Source organism: Apus apus, chromosome 1 (genome assembly GCF_020740795.1).
Source record: "Apus apus isolate bApuApu2 chromosome 1, bApuApu2.pri.cur, whole genome shotgun sequence".
NCBI classification, from domain to species: Eukaryota; Metazoa; Chordata; class Aves; order Apodiformes; family Apodidae; genus Apus; species Apus apus.
The window spans coordinates 132218924-132237782 of NC_067282.1; the positions used below are offsets into that span (position 1 = coordinate 132218924).

Consider the following 18859-nt stretch of genomic DNA (forward strand, 5'->3'; position numbering starts at 1 on the left):
GCTGCCCAGCGGAGCCTTCCTAACTCATGGCTTCTCAGGAGGGCAGCTGCGAGGCCGTGCAACGCAGGGTGCGAGCATGCACGTGGTGATGACACTCCGGTGTGTTTCCTGCTGTGCTTCTGGGGGCTAAAGGCTAAAGCAAAACATGATGGCCTTCCTTCACAGTTTTAGCCAGCCTAGCAGCAGAGGTGGTTATTTCAGTGGTATTAATAGACCCTGTTAATTGTGATAGTGGCAGGAGGTCAGGAGCGATCAGTGATTTGTGGTGCTGACAGTTCAGAAGCAGAGACCACCTCTTCCTCACAAGGCTCACCCAGCAGCTGAGCATGGTGCACTGTTCTCCCGCAGACGTTGTCCCAGCTCCCACAAAAATGCTCATGAGTTAGGCTTAGGTTTTGGTTCTATCATTAGGTATGAGAATAGGAGATTTGAGGCACAGGGTTTATCAGTCTGTTTTTGGTAAAATCTTCTGTAGTGAGCTGGACATGCCGTTTGCAAAGTGGACGAAGGAGCAGGTTTGCAACTGGCTCCAGGACCAAGGGCTGGGCTCTTACATTAATAATGGCAAACACTGGATACTGTCTGGGCAAACGCTTCTACAGGCTTCTCAGCAGGATCTGGAAAAGGTGAGAAATACTGGAAACACTGCTTTCAATTAAACTTACCAAAATTTGCTATTTCTCTGCGTGTAAATCATGTCTGTAAGGTGTATCCAGTAAAAAAACACCTTAAAAGATTAATTTTAAAATGTTGTCATCTGCAGCAATGCCAGCCTGTTTCTTTTTAGTTGAAGTTTCATAGAAATGCAGTGCTTTGTAATGAAACTAGTAATTACAAATGTGTGCTTTAACTTCATTAAGCATGGCCATATCAATCAGGTATGCCACTTAAAAAATATGCACACAACAGTGCCTCGTTGTCATACAGGTTTGTAGATTCATTAGCACTTGTGTATGGTAGAGTTATTTTGTGCCTGTGTGAGAAAGGTGTAAAAAGCTGCCTTTTTGGTCTGACTATATTTTCTGCATATTTTACACAGAGGAATGAGGATTTGTTACACACAAAGGTGATCAGTTTCTTAGTCTTGAATCATTATAGAATTGTTATGTTTTGTTTTCTAAAACTACAAACATTTAAAAATTTGATTCAATAAATACTTTGAATCCCCAGTGTTTGATAACATTTGAATTTTCAGCTTTTAAAAGTCACTATCTTCACCAAATAATAACCCTGTTTTCTTAATGAGAGAGTGTCACGAGCCATGCTAATTCAAAGTTGTAGTTACACAGAACAGGTAAAGCATGAAATGGACATAGTGTTATCAGAGGTAACATTAATTAGCAAGCACTGGTGATAGGGACTGAAGAGATTCTGGAATGGCTGCACTTGCAACTAAACTGGAGAAGCTGTTATAGGTTTTGAAGTATTAATCAATTTCAGTAATTCCTGGGACCTTCATGTTCTCTTAATTAAATAATTCTTTTAACCTTACTTGCTAAATGGAATGGAAGGAACTAATCCCATTAAGTATTTTTCTAAATGCTAACATGTTTTATGTTTGGGGTTTTTTTTAACATGCTGTGAGAGTATTGTGGCCAACATTTTGGAATCCACCACGTTTTGAAATTAATCCACCACAATGAGTGGACCTGATATTCAGCAATAATAGAAAATATTCCTGCCAAGCCACCAGCAAGTGCTTTGTACAGCGTGACTCTCTGAAGCCATTTGTAATTCAGCAAAGGGAGATATAACATACAGTATTGTCTCTAGGTTTGGTGCTTTCCTTCCTTTCACAGGAGCTTGGGATAAAGCACCCATTGCATCGGAAGAAGCTTCAGCTTGCTCTGCAGGCACTCGGTTCTGAAGAGGAAAACAATCATGGAAAACTGGATTACCACTGGGTTACCAGTAAGATTTTATTACATGCTGAAGCAGCAACTTCAAACAGGGGTTTTTAATTGTGGCTAATTTGGGGCCCAGAGAGTCAGAAGAACACTAACTGGTGCTGACTTGGCTATCACGCTCACATGAGTGTTTTGTTTCTGCCTTAGGGTGGCTGGATGACATTGGCCTCCCCCAGTACAAGACCCAGTTTGATGAAGGGAAGGTGGACGGCCGAATGCTCCATTACATGAGCGTGGTGAGTAAATGGCTTTTCTTTTCTCAGCATATTTTTCATGTTCTTAGTTTCTCCCCGCTTCAATGCACACTGGTGTACATTGAGTTGGCTCACTAAAGACTAGATGAGACTTGAAGGACATGTTTTAAATCTTCCAATTCCTGCAACTGCATAGATATCAGTTTTATATAACACCCTCCAACCTCTTCATCCCAGCTTCCATGTTCTTCCTGCTCCCTTTTGGGTCGACTCCACAACCTTTTTTGCACCCTGCAGCACTAGAAGCTGTGCCCTGCCATGCAGCTCTCTGAACAGCCTTTTCCCCTTCCCACATTCACCTCCTCTCAACTGCCCCTGAGCCTTTCCTGGCAGCAGCCCTGGCCCCAGATGCACTCCCTGCCCCTGCTATATATAGGAGAGGAGGGGCCCAGGCTGCAGCTGGCTGGGGCTGTGTAGGAGGCACCACCATTGCCAACTCCCTTTTCCTCAGCCCTCCTTTGAGACTGGCTTCTGGCCAAATCCTGGTTGGCCCCATGAGTGGGGTGCCTGAGGGGCTCTGTGACAGCTTGGGCAGCTCTCACATCACAGCCGTTCTCATGTCAGTCCAGGGAGAGCAGGACTAAACAGGCATCTTAGTCCAGTGTCCAGTGTCCATAGGGAGGCAGGGAACTGGATCATAGCAATCTGGCTTGTAGCTTTCTAAAACAGAAAGTTGGCACCAGGAGACCATCTGTACTTTACTCTGGGCCTGTGTTAAAAGTTTTAGAGGAACATAAAAGTGCCACGTGGTCACCATCTCTGTATGTGAGTTTTGCCCCAGATGACTGGTTCTACTGAAGGGAAGCTGAAGTTGGAGTTTACTCTTCCTTGCTATTGCAAGGCTACACCTACATACATGTAGTGTGCCAAAAGTGCAGGCTTCTCCCCAACAGCTCAACATCTCATGTGTCTCATGGGACTTTCTGACAATAATTTCAAAACTGTTTAATGGCTCATAAACTGGGTCTTTGAATTTTCTGGATGTTTCTAGGGAAAAGCTTGAGGGAGATCAGAGTGTCAGAGGCATTGCTGCTGCTACAAGGATATGCCAGGATGTTGTATTTGTCTGTTTGCTTCATTGCAGTTTTAGGCCCCTTTGAAACTGTAGTGGGTGTCCTGTGTTAAGTTAATGTAGTAGCTGTAACCTAAAGAGAACAGGAGGCCTGATGCTACTACTTACCTGTAAGTATTTCCTCTGTTCTTTCTGGCTTTAAAGATACTATCTTAAGGTGGAAGAGCACAGTAAGCGAGAGCCCAGACTCATGCATGAGAAATGGGCAATCTTGTGCTTAACAGTTGTGCACGACACTGATGTGCTCAGGCAACATTTGTAAGTACATAAAACTACAAAGTCTGTGGCTGCAGCTCATGCAGCTGGGCCTTTTGCTGTTCAGGTTGTTATTAATTAATAGAAGTAGGTGGAATTTTGTTCTTCATAGAGCAATCATTCAGTCTTCTTGCCTATTCATGTGGATGCTTAGGTGGAGAAAACCCAAGCAGTTTCCTTTGAAGAAAATTGCAGTTTTAAGAGCCAGCTTGTTTGAAAACAGGCTGCAATTAATACCTTTTGCATAATGTATTTCAAAATGCTTATCACCATCAAAATGCTTACCACAGCATCAGCTCCCTAGTTTACTGCCAGTCAGGTGAAGCCAACCCAGCATGTTTCCTTTGTGTAAGGTTTCAGGTAAGACCTTTGTTCTCTGGAGACACAAATGCAAACTGAACATCACTAATATGAATTCCTTCTGTATAACGAGAAGAAATCAATCACATTCCTGGTCTCTGATGAGCCATGCCATGGACAGAGTAAAAATTATATGCCACCTTTGGATCTGTTTTGTATAGGCTTTAGAACAGCACCAGGAGGAGGAGGAGGGTGGGTCCATCTAAGGCTCCTCCTGTAAGACAAGCACAATGCTGCCAGGGAACTGCAGCTGCTGCCCAGGACTGACCTACCTCAGCTGCCTGGCATCACTTTGCTGTTGAGTCCATTTGTGTCAAATGTTAAATACTGCTTATGTCGTGGGGCTTGGTGTTTGTCTCCTTCAGTTTTTTTTTTAATTTGGACATCAATACAGAAGTAGGAGGCAGTTTCTGCTTCTTAGTCTTGGAGATCTGATGCCAGAAGGCTCCATTGAGCTTGATCTTGTTTTGGGAGACTTTGCTACGAGTTTATTATCTGGATAAGGATTGAATGTGGATAAGCTGCATCAGATTTTTCTAAGGCCAATTGCATGAGTTTCAATAAGGCCAAATGTTGGGTCCTGCACTTTGGCCACAACAACCCCCAGCAGCACCACAGGCTTGGGGAGGAGTGGCTGGAGAGCTGCCCAGCAGAGAGGGACCTGGGGGTGCTGACTGACAGCCAGCTGAACATGAGCCAGCAGTGTGCCCAGGTGGCCAAGAGGGCCAACACCATCCTGGCCTGCATCAGGAATAGTGTGACCAGCAGGACCAGGGAGGTGATCCTGCCCCTCTACTTGGCCTTGGTGAAGCTGCACCTCGAGCACTGTGTGCAGGTTTGGGCACCACAGCATAGGAAGGACACAGAGGTGCTGGAGAGGGTGCAGAGAAGGGCAACGAGGCTGATGAGGGGTCTGGAGAAGAGGTCTTCTGAGGAGAGGCTGGGGGAGCTGGGGCTGCTCAGCCTGGAGAAGAGGAGGCTGAGGGGAGACCTCATTGCTCTCTGCAACTACCTGAGAGGAGGTTGTGGTGAGGCAGGTGTTGGCCTCTTCTCCCCAGTGACTAGTGACAGGACAAGAGGAAATGGGGTCAAGTTGCACCAGGGGAGGTTCAGATTGGGTATTAGGAAAAATTTATTCACAGAAAGAGCAGTGAGGCATTGGAACTGGCTGCCAAGGGAGGTGGTGGAGGCACCAACTCTGGAGGTGTTAAAAAAATGGGTGGACGTGGAGTTTCAGGAGATGGTTTAGTGGTTGGAGGCTGTAGGGTGGATGGTTGGACTTGATGATCTTGAAGGTCTTTTCCAACACTTTGGAAAAAAAAAAAAACATTTCAAAAAGCATTTATCATTTGCAGTTGTGGGGAGCCAACCTGACATACCTTTGTATTTTCATTCCCTCTTTTTTTTCATTCTAACCTTCCCATGATGATACTAGATAATATTTAAGGTCCCTTCCAACCCAAGCCATTCTATGATTCTATGATACAGAATGCCTCAATTTTCAGGATAATTTATTGTTTTCAGCTAAACTTTTAGCTAGATGCTTAGCAAGGATTAAAATTTTTAGTAGGATTAAATGTAATGCCAGTTGAGTCTGGTGCACTGTGTTTGGAAAGCTGTCCTGGCTCTAATCAGATCTCTGAGGATATGTCATCTTACCCTCTCTCTTCCTTGTTACTCCAGGTTTCTTGTACTAAGCTCTATACCCTATGTGAAGGACATTGTCCAGGAGCTAGTGCAGTGCAAGAAGGAAAGCTTTTATTTTGGCACAGATGGTTTGATGTTAATCATGTCTCACCAGTTAAAATCGTAGCCCAGAATGTGTCAGATGTGCCATTTTAAGCCCAGGTCCAAAACAATCTCTTCCAGTCAGGTACTGGTTCCACCAAAAAACACATTTATGTTTATTAACTCCCCTTTACTCTTTGACAGGATGACTTGCTGTCCCTGAAAGTTGTCAGCGTCCTCCACCACCTCAGCATCAAAAGAGCCATTCAAGTTTTGAGAATAAATAACTTTGAGCCCAACTGTTTGCGCAGGAGGCCATCTGATGAGGTACTGCTTTACGATGAAGCTGTGGAGAGGAATCCTCTAGGGTTGTTTTTTTCCTGATGTTTCTGATTATTCCTGCTCTGCTCTCTCTTCCTGTCTCTTCCTTCCTATTTAATTCTGTTTCATTTTCAGATTTCATTTTCTCATATTGTTCTTCCAGTCTTATGCTCTATCATCACTACCTGGAACACCACTTTCTTTCCTCCACCTGCCATGGTGCCAGACTCATTTCCTCCTTTCCAAATCTCCCGATTCAGTTCCTAGCCAACAGCTGGCTCAGTTTGCCTGGTCTCTGATGTCCTGTCCAGCACGTAAATCATCTTGAACTCAGTACACTGCTGCCATGAGTCTTGTGTAACTCCTGATGGATGTGTCAAGATTTTTTGTGCCAAAGGAGTTTGGCCCCCTTACCAGACAAGAAACTGCCATTAGTTTATTTTGGAAGCAGCATATGCAGCATAGGGCAACAGATGATGAAGCAACCCAGACTCTTGGATTTAGATTCATTATGTATATCAGCAAGAAAAGCACAACAGTTCATGGAGCCTGCTAAATATTCAGTTCTTCTGGTAGAAATTGCAACTAGTCCTAGTGCACAGCACGATAATCAAACGATATGAAGCATCATACAGGCCTGCCCACTGTCCAGAAACATCTCCACATTTATATTGCTGCAAGGTAGCAATCCAGAAAGGGTTTTTTTCTCAAGTACAAAGTGGGCTTGCATTTTTTTTCAGGGCAGGAGAGGTTTGTTTCAGTAAATACTGGGGCTGGAACAGCTGAGTTGGGAAGTCTCCTTGACAGCCTGTTGCTTCCATTCACAGAACAACGTCACAGCTTCTGAGGTCACCCAGTGGACCAACCACCGCGTGATGGAGTGGTTGCGCTCCGTGGATCTGGCAGAGTACGCACCCAACCTGCGGGGGAGCGGTGTGCATGGGGGCCTGATGGTGAGGTTTTAGGCCGACTTGTTCCATCTTGTTAAAAACAGTATGGCTGAGAGTCACTAGAGCAAAGTTCTGTGCTACCTTTGCTGCTCACACCATATCTTCTTACTCTGTATAAGAAGTCGCTATCAAAACTTAACACCCAACACATGAATGTCTTGGGCAGAACTCATGTGGGTAGCAATGGGTTTGATTATCTATATTCCCCTCAGTTTAATTTTGCTATGGCACTCTCCACCTCCTGTCTTACAATGCTGTACATTGCTGTCATGCTGTTAAACAGCCACCATCTTCCTTGCTAGACCTTTTTATTTTGTAAGGAAGGCCTGTTACTTCTGTAAACTTTGTGATTTCGGTGTCAAACTAGGATTATTTTTAATTGCTCTAGCATCAGATACTCCAGGCAAGTGACTTGCACTTGCAGAAGTTTGTTGTGGTGATTAAGAGGTATATTTCCTGCTCCAGACATTTTGTCTGTTTATTTTCCATCAGACCTCTGACCAGATTTTCCAGACTTAAAAGAGGATGGTGGGTAAACATTTTGTGGCAGTTTCATACCTTATATGAGTTGCGGGTGAATTTATCTGTTCCTTTCTTTTTATCTGCCAATTTATTTATAACTCCAGAAGGAAAGCCTGGAGGTAGCATTTTATAAATCCTTTAACTACTTAGCTCTCTTTTCTCTCTCTTCATTGTACCTTTCTCTAAGATCCTAATAAAAACCCCAGAGCAATCTGAGGAAGTGACCAAGGTAGGGGTGCCTGTTGATGTCCTTGAGACCTCATCAGACAGTCTGGCTTCAGCCGGATTCTCTGTGATTTGTTTAATAGGTTTTGGAGCCTCGTTTCAATGTAGAAACCATGGCACAGTTGCTGAACATCCCACCAAACAAGACGCTACTGAGACGGCACTTGGCGACTCATTTCAACCTCCTCATTGGGCAGGAGGCCCAGCAGCAGAAACGCGAAGCCATGGAGTCCCCAGACTATGTCCTCTTAACAGCAACGGCCAAAGTAAAGGTAGGTCTCTTCTTCTGGGTCAGTGCTGGAGCTTCCAGACAAACTTCTAGATCTCCAGTGTGCTGGTTTTCTCCATATTTGGAGGGCAGATCAGTAAGATCGGAGAAAAGAGGCTGGCTGCTAATGAAAGAAGCGTGAGGGCAGGACTCAGCAGATCTGGGTTTGACACTTGTGTCTACCATGAATGCACCACATCTCAGCCTCTCATGTGCACAGACAAGAGGCAGCACTCTGGTGTGTTGTCCTTCTGTCTGTACTATCAGATGCTTGAGAGGGAGACTGTCTCTAACTGTATATGTGCTCATGGTTTAATGCAGTGGGATTCTGATCTCATTTGGGACCCTTTGAATGGTGTTGTTTAGCAATGGTAGAATGAAGGGACACAACTTGTTCTTTCATCATACATTTCAGATGTATTTCATCTATTCAGAAGATCTTTGTTTAGGAGAGCATTGAGGTTTTGAGACACCAATGATCATTGAAACACCAACACAGGAGGAAGAGATCTGTTAATTCTTTGCTGACTCTCTTCTCAATTTTCTCTTTGCTTGTTAGCCAAAAAAACTTACCTTCAGCAATTTTGGGAGCCTGAGGAAGAAGAAGCAAGATGATGTGGAAGAGTATGTATGTCCTATGGAGCTGGGACGGGCATCTGGAAGTGGGTCAAAGAAGGGTTTTAAGCCTGGCCTGGATATCCGAGTATATGATGATGATGATTTGGACAGGCTGGAGCAGGTAAGCCAGTTCTAACAGTTTGGAGTCCTTGACTGTTCTGTCAGGTTCAGTGGAAAAAAACTTCTTTTACCAGGGAAGCCTTCCCTTTGCTTTGGCCTGGGAACAGCCTGACTTGTTGCACTTGCTCAGCATTAGTAACAAATTAGTATCTCAGCCTGAGGAGGTTCAAGCTGTGAATGCAGTGCCTTTAGGACCTACTCTGGCATATCTATCCTTTTCCCTCCCAACAGGGCATGCTCCTCCCTTGCTCTGACCATGTTGGGCATCATTAAGCAGTTACATTACATGCTGCTCTTAATTGCCACTCTGTCATGGCACATGATTAATTTATTATTGATTCATTATCCATTATCTCTGTTTTGTTTTCTAGATGGAAGATTCAGAAGGGACAGTGAGGCAAATAGGAGCTTTTTCTGAAGGCATCAACAACTTGACAGTAAGTCTTAAAAGTGGGGTCTGTGGAATAGGCTCTGTTTCTGTGACATGGGTGCAAAACCTTTGTCAGTCACTAGTATTACCTAGTGGTGCTATTGAGTAGTTGTGCAACTTTGCTTCACTATTTCTGGCTCTGTCAAGCAGCTGAGTTGTGTGGTTTGGGAAGCAATTGCTTTGATCCATTTCAGCACCTAGCAAGATGTGGTCTTTGGAGAGAGTGAAGCACCACTGGTCTCTGAGGACTGAAGGATGTCAAATACTGTGCAGGTTATGAGTATAGTGAAACCCCATCAGAACTAGGGGTCGATTGAGGTCCTTTGTGTTTTGTACAGAGACAGAGGGGAAAAGAAGAAGTAGCGGTTGAGGAAGATACCTGCCCATGCTGGCTTGGAGGTTCCCCTGGCCAGGAGTGGTGGCCCATGGTCATCTTTGCTGACTCTCTTCCTTCCAGGGAGGGCAGAGGACATGGCACCCAGCTCTAAGCCAGCAGTTTGCCCTCAGGTGGTGGGTTGCCAAGTGAGGGTTGTGGCTTGTTTTCTTGGTGGAAGCCCAGCCCCAGCCTGCGCTACCCAAGCCATTTGGGCCAGCAGAAAGGGGACCAAGCTGTGAGTTGATCAGGAACCAGCGTGGGTGAAAAACATTCTCCACAGAACCAAGCAGTGGCTGGCAGGGCTGACAGCTCCGTTTGTTGCCAGGCTCAGGACTGCGCCATCCCAGGTGCCTGATGCCAGCTGTGAGGGCCTGAACCTTGACTCTTCCTCTTTTCCTTTCTAGCACATGTTGAAAGAAGATGAAATGTTTAAAGACTTTGCAACTCGCTCTCCTAGCACCAGTATAACAGATGAGGACTCCAACGTGTGACAGGAACCATCAGGCACTGATGAAGGCTCACTTTCCTTTGTGCAAGAAAACGTCATCATTATACATGACAAGCAGCAGATCACGTACATTGCAGTGCTCTTGCTTTGTTAGAAGTAACACTGGGAGGTGGAGGATTTAAAAAAAAAAAGGAGAAAAAAAGGTGCCTACTCTAAAGTTGCCATAACAAACACCTAGACACTGGTGAATGGTAATTGTTTTTATGATATTTAATGTACAAACTGGTGATATGTTTCAGAGTGTTGCGATTCAATTTATGTGGTATGATAGTGCTCCTTTTGCTTGTTCACAGCCTCAGATAATTCTTTATATTGTTTCAAAAGAACAGAAGATATTAGGTGGAAGTATTGCATCTGTAGATGTTGTGCACCAGCTCTTTGTAGGCTCTAAGCTGAAAAAAAATGTTACTGCTCTTTTTCAAGTGCATTTGTTGGGCACAAATATGAGTTCTGCCCTTCCTGCAGTATCCAATATAGAATTTTAGTTATCCATGCCCTGCATAAACTCCCCAGTAGTTCTTGACTGTTGCTCTTATTTTTATACTGTTTTATATAAAAAAGGTAAAAAAAAAAAGTAAAAAAAAAAAGTATATGAAGTACATATAAAAGCAAAAATATAAATTTTGTGAGATAGAGTGATGGAAAGTCTGAGGTGTGGGGGACGGGGAGAGGGTTGTAAAAAATTATGCCAGTTTGCATACCAGCTGGTTACTGGAAAAGGCAGGCTGACCTTTGGAACTATTTGCTTTAGTTGCTTTTTACTAAGTGCACAGTTTAATGATCTTCCATGTGGGATGAAACAATTATAAAGCATGTTTCTTCTAAGCAGTTACACAGAAAACTGCACATGTTTAAAACATCTTCTTTCTTGTTCCCAGCAGCAGTAGTTACAGCATTCAAACAAGGTTATTAACTGTTCTGTGACTTAAAAAATTCCCTTAAAGTTGAGAGTACTCCCTGAGTATGGAAGGAATATTTCTGTGCTGTGATTAATGTAAAGAGGATGTAGTTGCAAAGAAAATAAAGTTATATAGAGAAATATATAGGAAATATATTATTTCATAATATTAAACCTAAGGTGGGACTTTTCCTCCAAAATTCAAATATCAAACCTGTTGCTCATCATTTTCCCTCCTCAAAGCACAGCTCCTCTGCTTTTGAAGATCATCAGACTTTAAAAATCCTACCTAGCCAGTGGAAATCTTCTGTCAGACTTTTGGTATTGCGAGGTAGGTCCTAGTCGTAAGCAAACAAAAAAGAAGTAACTCTGTCTATTACAGTGGTCATTTGTATGGTGTTGAACGTTGCATGTATTTTAGCACAGTGGCATGAAGTTTCTTTGCTTTGTGAAGGCAAAAAAAAAAAGTACAGCTGGAATTGTTCCTCGTGGTGCTGTGTTGCTTTACCGAGCATTTGTCCCCCTCGTTTCGTTGCTCTCCCTGCTGGAAGTGAGACTGTTTCTGACACGTTGCTGGGGTGGTGCAAGGGATGTTAGATCTGTGCTGACTTTGTGGGTATTTCTGAAACACTGTTAACAAAACTGGGAAAGGAAGAGTGAGTGGTTCTTTCGGGGTGTTCCAGGGAACTCCCATCAGATGTTGGGGTAGGTGGGAGGCATATTCTAGCGTTATATTAGGTGTAACCTGATAAGCTACTATCAGTCAGATTATTTAAAGGATGTGCAGTATAGGATTTTATTTATGTACCAGGATAAAAAAATTGATGTTGACCAGTTGTTTTATACATAATACCAAGCACTGTCATTTTCTCTTTATCAGCTGGAGCCAGGCAGACAATCCATAATCTATACATGAAACACTTTGTGCTGCTTACCATTTGTCTACAGACAGATCACAGCTGATGCTTTATTTGATATTCCTGACTAAATCTGTCTGCAGATAATTTGCTGTCAGTGGTTTCTTCCTCTGCAGTCTGGGGGGTGTTTGAGCTGTTTTATTTGGGCAGAAATACCTGCTGTCAGCGTTGGGGTGCAGATGCTTGGGATGTGAATTCAGGACTCACCTTCTGTGAATACTCTGAAATAGGGTTATTACTGACGTGTAAGTTGAGCTCTCCCTGCTCTCCCAGTTGCTGCAGAAGCACTGGGGAGATGTGGTGCAGACTTCGGAGCAAAAGTATTCCTCCAGATTCACTCTCAATAGGCACTGGCTAGTTAGCATGACTGGATATTCAGAGAGGAAAATAAAAAAGGGAGCTAGTGACACAGTTATGTGCTGAAACAGACACAACTACTTGTAGATTTCTTTTCAGTCCAGTGTTATTAGCAAGTGTATCAACAAGTGATGGTTTATTTAAGCCCTGTGTAAGCAGCCCCTTCTGCATTCACTGGTTGGAAGCCACCCAGGTCATCCCCCTTGAAGCTGCCCATCATCTGAACCTGGGTTATCCCATGGGGGTGGAATAAGGAAGCAAGGGATAAAGTCAGGAAGTTTATGTGCGCACAGTTGATACTGTTGGGGTATTTTAATTTGTGTGTGTTTGAAGAGGGCAACATCACTACTGTGTACTGCCATGTAAAATCCAATAAAGTCTGTGGAAAATGCCAAGTGTTTCTGGAAGCTGGTTCCTTTTTCATGTATCCTCTTTTTTTTTTTTTTCCTTTTTATTTTCCTAGGAAAGCTCGTTTAGCTCTACTTAAAAAGGAGGGAGAAGGAGCAAAATCACACATTTTTTTATGGACTCCTTAGTTCTGTGTTGTTTTGTGGACTCGTTTGTCGGTTGTGCCCGCAGAAAGACTAAGCTAACAGCTAAGACATCAACTACCCCAAGTCTTCCTACTTGTTTCTGGGGTCCAGATTTGAACCCTCTTGAGTTGTTTGGTATGGTGTGATGAGAAAGCACCCCCCTGTTGCTTGGTGTGTGCTCCTCAGGGAGACCTCACGTGGTGCCAAAGGAAGGACCTTCTGTCTAGGAAGGGCTGCTGTCTCTCTGGTCTCAGATGTCATTGCGTATCAGCCCTCAGCAGTCATAGCTGCTCCAGCTCCTTTGCCAACAGGAGCTGAGCTTCCCCAAGCTACATTTTGTTGCTGGGATGCAGGTACAAATGATGATCACAGTTTTGCTTGGCGTAGCCCAGATAAGGGACCAGAAAAGGCAGGACCCCTATCGTGAGCATCGTCTTGGTGGTTTTGTTCATCAGCTCGATATTTCAGTGGGAGCACTGAGGATGAACATGTTGAAACTTAAGAGTATAATAAACTTATATTTGTTTACCATGATGAGGAAGAGATAGCTGTATATTGATTGTATATTGTATAGCCTATGGAGATTAAACCCAGCTTTTTTATGTTCATTTAAATTACATATATGCTTAGGAATGGAGAAGTAATCCAGTTTCCTACTTAGCCTCTTTATCCTCAGATGGGAGGAAGAATATAATAGTGCTCTTGGAGGCAGCTAAGAAGCAAAACCTTCTGAGCTGCCAGTAACTTTGAAGCAGTGGTCAGCAAAGAAGAGAGTATAAGGCGCTGGGGAACCCTTGCATAGAAAGGAAATGAAGAGTTCTGGTCAGAGATAACAGGAGAAGCAGCAGCGTGCTCCCTTATTGTAGCTGTGAGAAGATCCTGAAGGAATGGAGGTGGGCCCATGACACATTTGAAGACCTCTGAAAGAAAAGGCACCTAATATGTAGGACTTGAAGGAGGGACCCAAGGCCAGCAGCAGGGCTGACCAGCCTGGTAACCTAAGAAGGCATTTCCCTGGGATGGCAGGACCACAAGAAGGAAGAGAGAGAGAGATGATGTTTTTAGCAATGAGAGAAAATAAGGCAGAGAATGACAGATCCTTGGCACCTTTTTTTTACTCATTTAGAATGAAGAGGAGGAGGAAGAACAGCAGCAGTAGGACAGAGCCTGTTTCTTGAGAGTGGTGGTGAGATCCTGGGCCAATGAAGAGACCGTAGTGGTGCATTTGGCACTATAGCAGGGCAGGGCTGGCTCCTGCTGCAGCCATGACATTCGTCCCAGCTTTCACAGCCAGGGAGACTGGATTTTGTACAGTAAGGAAGCTTGTTATTTGTAGCTGTATTTGATAGTCGTGCATGGTGGCACGTTGACTGTCCAAGCTTCCCTGAGAGGATCCAGTTACAGGCAGCAGCAGCGCGAGCTTCTCAGTTGAGCCAGAAGTCCAACTGAATCCGTGTGCGTCGCCATGGCCCAACTAACGCCACTGCCAGCAGTGGCAGGTAATGCTGGGAGATGGGCAATGGCCCATCAAAAAAGACCCCACATCACTTCAAACAAGCTGGACAAGTCTCTTAGTTTGGAGGCACGCTCTCCTCTAGGTGATTAAAAGAAAAAGGTTGTTTCATTTCTAGGAAACACCCAGTGCCAATGAAGTGGCTTCTCTGTAATAGTCCTAGAAAGGGGGTGGAAGGAGATAACATCAGAGAGGAGCGAGATAGCATCAGCTAAAGAAATGGTGCCGGAATTAACAATAAGGAAAACAAGCACATTGGTGAATTCAGTAGGTGTGAAAGTTACTAGGCCTGTCAGGCCGGTCGCTGCTCAGTCAGCTGCGGGGAAACACCCAGGAGAAAGCTCGTCTGCCCTGTGGGACGCCAGCCTGCTCACAGAGCCCAGCTCTGCCGCTGCCGTGAGCTTCATCTGGAAGGCAGCAGGTAACCATGTTCATGCTTAATAGGTCTGTCTGAGGCCAGCACCTACAGAGTCTTCGCTGGAAGAGGGAAGGGACTTCCCTGAGGTTATCTGTGGAAACTACCTCCTCCTGCACAGAAAATGGGCCAGAAGGTCTCACACAAGGACAACCAAGAGAATGTGGCTGAAACTCTAGTCATCTGTGAAGTCTTCAGCCAAGGTGTGGTCCATGCGTCTCAAAGGCTGAAGGACTATCTTGGTTTTGTGGATCCTCAGAGCAAATTCCAGCCAGCCACAAACACACTGAGCGAGATCTTTTTGGTCAACTTCATCAGTTTCTGCGTGGAAAAGGGAGCGGAGGAACACATCGTGACCAGCAAAATGACCAAGCAGCAGTCCTCCCTGTTTGGGGTGGACTGGATCTGGACTCTCTCTGGAGCTGACAAGCAAATCAAACTGCAGCTTGCTGTGCAGGCTTTACAGCTGGCTGAGCTGCTCCGTAGTGAAAGCGGCCCCGTGGAGGATTGCTGCCGGGAAGCAGAGCAGCCCTTCCAGAACAGGAGCAGGTTTGAGAAGCTGGCAGAGTTCTGCCGCCTGGTGGGACAAGACTGCCTGGGCTTGTTCATCGTCTTTGGTGTGCCAGGGAAGCCCAAGGACATCCGAGGAGTCATGCTAGACAGCATTGCCAAGGAGAAGCAAAAATGCTGCCTGTCGGGCAGGAATGCACTGTGGCAATTTGTCACCAGCACTGACAGCTTCCTGCCTGCAAGAGACATGTTGAAAAACTGCCTCAGTGCAAGAAACGGACCGAAGGAGGTGGGCAATGTGTACATAAGCTTTTTGTAAACCCCTGGTTAGCAGCAGTGGCTCCCTGCACGCCAGCACCAGACGCTGTGTGGGGCTCAGCTCCGCTTCTCTCACTTTTTTTCTTGCACGCGATTCCCTCCACCCCTTTCTTTCCCCACTTTCCCCATGGCATTCCCGTAGCTCCTGCAAAAGCCAGGCTGAGTCAGTCCCTCCAGGTTTTAAAACAACAGGACGTACCTGCCAGAAAAATGTGTTTATAAAAGGCACGTCATTTTTCTAGGACATTTTGTTCACCAGACATTAAGTCTTGGCTGGAGCTGATGAAAAGCTTGATGGCCCTGAGCCTTTGGGAGGTCATGGCAGCTTTGACTCACAGCCTTTGTTTACTGTGTGGCAGATTTTTTTTTTCTGTAATGAGGCTGGGACTGTAATAAAGAAAATGTACTGGTGCTGGTCTGAAGATTTGGATTGAGCAGGAAGGACAATACCAGAGCTTAAACAAGCTGGTCTGGAGGAGTGAGTTGGTTCCCAACTAAGAGTAAAAGCCTCTGTGATAGGAATGGGCTGTATGAGAAACCTATTTATTTATTACTTGCCCTTTAAAAGTAGATCAGTGCCAGGCTCCAGTGGGCCTGGGTGCTGTGACTGAAAGGCAGGGGCAGGGCTGGTCCCAGCTGCAGTCTGCTCTTGTTTAATGGCTGTGTCAGGTCAAGGTGTGGCAAAAGGCAGTGCCAGGTGTTACAGAAAACTTGGGAAAAATCAACTCAATGGGGACAAAAATCTGACCCTGGAGACACTGGTGTGAGTTGTTGCTTTTCATGGCAGCAGAGGCAGCTCCTGACCACTCACAGCAGGGAGCAGAAGTCTGGAGGAGGCAAAATTAATTAACTTCTAATGTTTTCAGTAGCTTAGCAGCTGATTGCATTTATGGACTGGTTTATTCCATTCCCCTCAGCTTTTAGTGGACAAAGTGAGATTTTGGGTTGCACAATTGTAATTACTTTCCTTCAGCCACCATTCAGCAGTGGAAAACCTGATCAGTTTTCAAACTGGCAAACTCACTCTGTTTAGAGCTAGCTGGATAGTTTCATCAGTGCAAAAACTCCTCTGCCTGTAGTTTTCTTACAATTTTATTAATCAGATTTAATAGCATAAAAATAATTTCAAAAGGTCATTCATATTTTACTATTTACTGTTTGCATTATATCATGGAGCAGCTGTGACAGCTGAGAAATAAAGGCTGTTATCACACAGCCATTAAAAAAAGGCCATAAAGCAGCTGCAGCATCAGTGCTAGAAGTGTTCACAGCCTTCCATGGCATGAAAGTGGAGACTGAAAGGTGACCTGAACTAAAAACACACGGGAATTGTGGCTTTTTTTGCTGAGTCACAAAGGTAGCCCAGTAAGGAGAAGCAAGACCTTTCAGCTTTGAAGCAGGTCACTGAGATAGTTGTTTTTCAAGAGCGGGTGTTGTCATTTTGTGTGTAGAGCAGAAAAATGCACACAGGTGGGACAGAGAGTTCTGGTGTTTTAGAGAGAAAATGTAGCTATGGGGGAGCATGTGCAGAGACTGAGGAGAGGGTTGACTTGGAGGGGGTTTGTCTGTTCAGAGTAACAGCGTAACCAATACTGCAGCAGGAGTGATTGCTTTTTAAGAGACCAGCAGAAAAGCTTTGTGCATGAAATTATCATTGGGGTGGTGAGGCACTGGCACGGGTTGCCCAGGGAAACTGTGGAAGGCCCCCCCTGAAAGTGTTCAAGGGCAGGTTGGATGGGGCTTTGAGCAACCTGATCTAGTGGGAGGTGTCCCTGCCCGTGCAGGGGGGCGTTGGAACTAGATGATTTTTAAGGTCCCTTCCAACCCAAACCATTCTATGATTCTATGAAATTGGTATCTTAGAACTCTTAGTGTGTCTCTCTTAAGCTACTCAGTTCTGTAGAAATGCTGCCTCTCTGAGAACTGGTAGGCCTTTTTTTCCTTTGGCTGTTTTGCATGCTTTTCTGGTATTGGCAAGGAGACAATCAAAATGTCTTGACTAGTTTGAACTATGGAAGTTACACATAGTAATATATATATATATAATTGGGGCAGCTGACAATTTGATTCATGTCCTCCAAAGTGGTTCTGGTACATCAGAGATGTCACACAGCCTGGTGATTATCCTGGGAGCCAGAGTACATCTCCCAGGTTGGGCCACACTTCACCTGTTTGCCTTGTAGGTTTTAGCTCAGGAGCCTGGGCTCTCAGCAAAGCTGGGAGCTTGCCAAGGCTCAGTACCAGAGCTGATGATGGTGAAGATGCACAAAAAGTATTTAATAATGTAAATTTGACTGTGTGCAATTACTCAGCCAAGCTGGAGTCTCAGCTTAGGTGACTCACAGCCATACCATGAGGTATGAGTACCAGGTAAGGTGCTGACCTCAGACAGTTTAACCCCATGGTAATTTGTGTAATAAAGGTAGTAATAACTAAGTGAAGGGGTTAAGTTGTGGTGTTTGGGGTGTGTTGTTGTTTGGTGTGGTGTTTTTTTTCCTTTTGACATGGTTTGCTAATGTATAGTTTGTATAGTTGTATAGAAAAACCGCAGAACACCTTTCCTCACTTTAAAGAAACTTTAAGAAGCGTGATTAGCTTATCACAAGATACAGATATCCAACCTACTTAGGTGCATCAGGAGTTCCTGACTCAAGCAGAGCCCTTGGTGCCAGTGATTCCTTACTCCAGGAGTGTGTTTGGCACCACTATCCCCAGCCCCCTTCGACTCCTTGGTTGCAGAAGCAGCAGGGTGGTCAGTGTACCCCAGCTGCATGTTACATGGGCACTGCTCTCATCTACAGTTGTCCTGTCCCTCAGCTACACAGTGACCCCTCTCCCACCCTTCTCCCTGGCTGATCCATCACCAATGCACCCTTGCTTTCTCTGCCATCTCCCACATCCTGAGAGGATAAAAAAAACGCACAACCTCCCATTCCCTTCTCTACACACATTTCCCTTCTACTGCTGCAAGGACTCTTGTTTCTACCAGCCAATGTTTCCAACAGAGGTGATTTGGTTAGAAGTTCTCTCTGCACCTGCAGGTGTTTGCTGCAACTAGATGCCTGTGTATGCTCCTGAGGCAGATTGCTGGGTGCCAGGCTCAGGGAGAGCAGCCTGATGCAGGTGTCTTGTCATTGGTGCTTGGGGAGTGCTACCTGCTGACAAAAAGAGGGTTAATTCTGTTAATTCACACCGTGGGCTGGGGTGGCAGGCAGGGCACGACCCCCAGGAGCCCTAACTGCTATTCTGTTACACTGTTCAAGCAAGGAAAGTCACAGATCCCTGCTGCTCCAATCCCACTTTGCTGTTTGCCCACTCACAGCTGATCTGCATGTGCAGGAAGTCACAAACATGAAGGAGTGCCTGGCTGCTGAACTGGCTTTGCCCAAGCAACACTCCTTTTCTTCTTGTTCACTCCAGCAGGATCAAGAGGAGAAAAGCTCAGGAACAATATAAGGCTCCTTTCTCTAAGCCAAGTTATGTT

The 18859-nt window shown here is 45.0% G+C and overlaps 2 protein-coding genes across 18 annotated transcripts in view; both read left to right on the top strand.

Moving 5' to 3' along the window:
• The window catches only part of PPFIBP1 (PPFIA binding protein 1), a 55531-nt gene extending 43050 nt beyond the window's left edge, over positions 1-12481 (top strand). For all 17 annotated transcript variants that reach the window (XM_051609858.1, XM_051609886.1, XM_051609878.1 and 14 more), the window contains 9 exons: positions 476-626; positions 1800-1911; positions 2055-2143; positions 5781-5903; positions 6725-6850; positions 7678-7866; positions 8422-8601; positions 8972-9037; positions 9811-12481. In XM_051609858.1, the coding sequence (XP_051465818.1) occupies positions 476-626; positions 1800-1911; positions 2055-2143; positions 5781-5903; positions 6725-6850; positions 7678-7866; positions 8422-8601; positions 8972-9037; positions 9811-9897 (1123 nt within the window). In that variant the 3' untranslated portion in view covers positions 9898-12481. The remainder of the gene's footprint in view (positions 1-475; positions 627-1799; positions 1912-2054; positions 2144-5780; positions 5904-6724; positions 6851-7677; positions 7867-8421; positions 8602-8971; positions 9038-9810) is intronic.
• Positions 12482-14647: 2166 nt separating this feature from the next.
• On the top strand, positions 14648-15606 carry REP15 (RAB15 effector protein). Its single transcript, XM_051636409.1, has one exon. It carries the CDS (start codon positions 14672-14674, stop codon positions 15374-15376), a length of 705 nt encoding a protein of 234 aa, XP_051492369.1. The 5' UTR covers positions 14648-14671; the 3' UTR covers positions 15377-15606.
• The last annotated feature ends 3253 nt before the right edge of the window (positions 15607-18859 follow it).

What these genes read in the sequence shown, in the direction of transcription:
- REP15 (XM_051636409.1), top strand. Translation starts at nt 14,672, where the DNA reads ATGGGCCAGAAGGTCTCACACAAGGACAACCAAGAGAATGTGGCTGAA.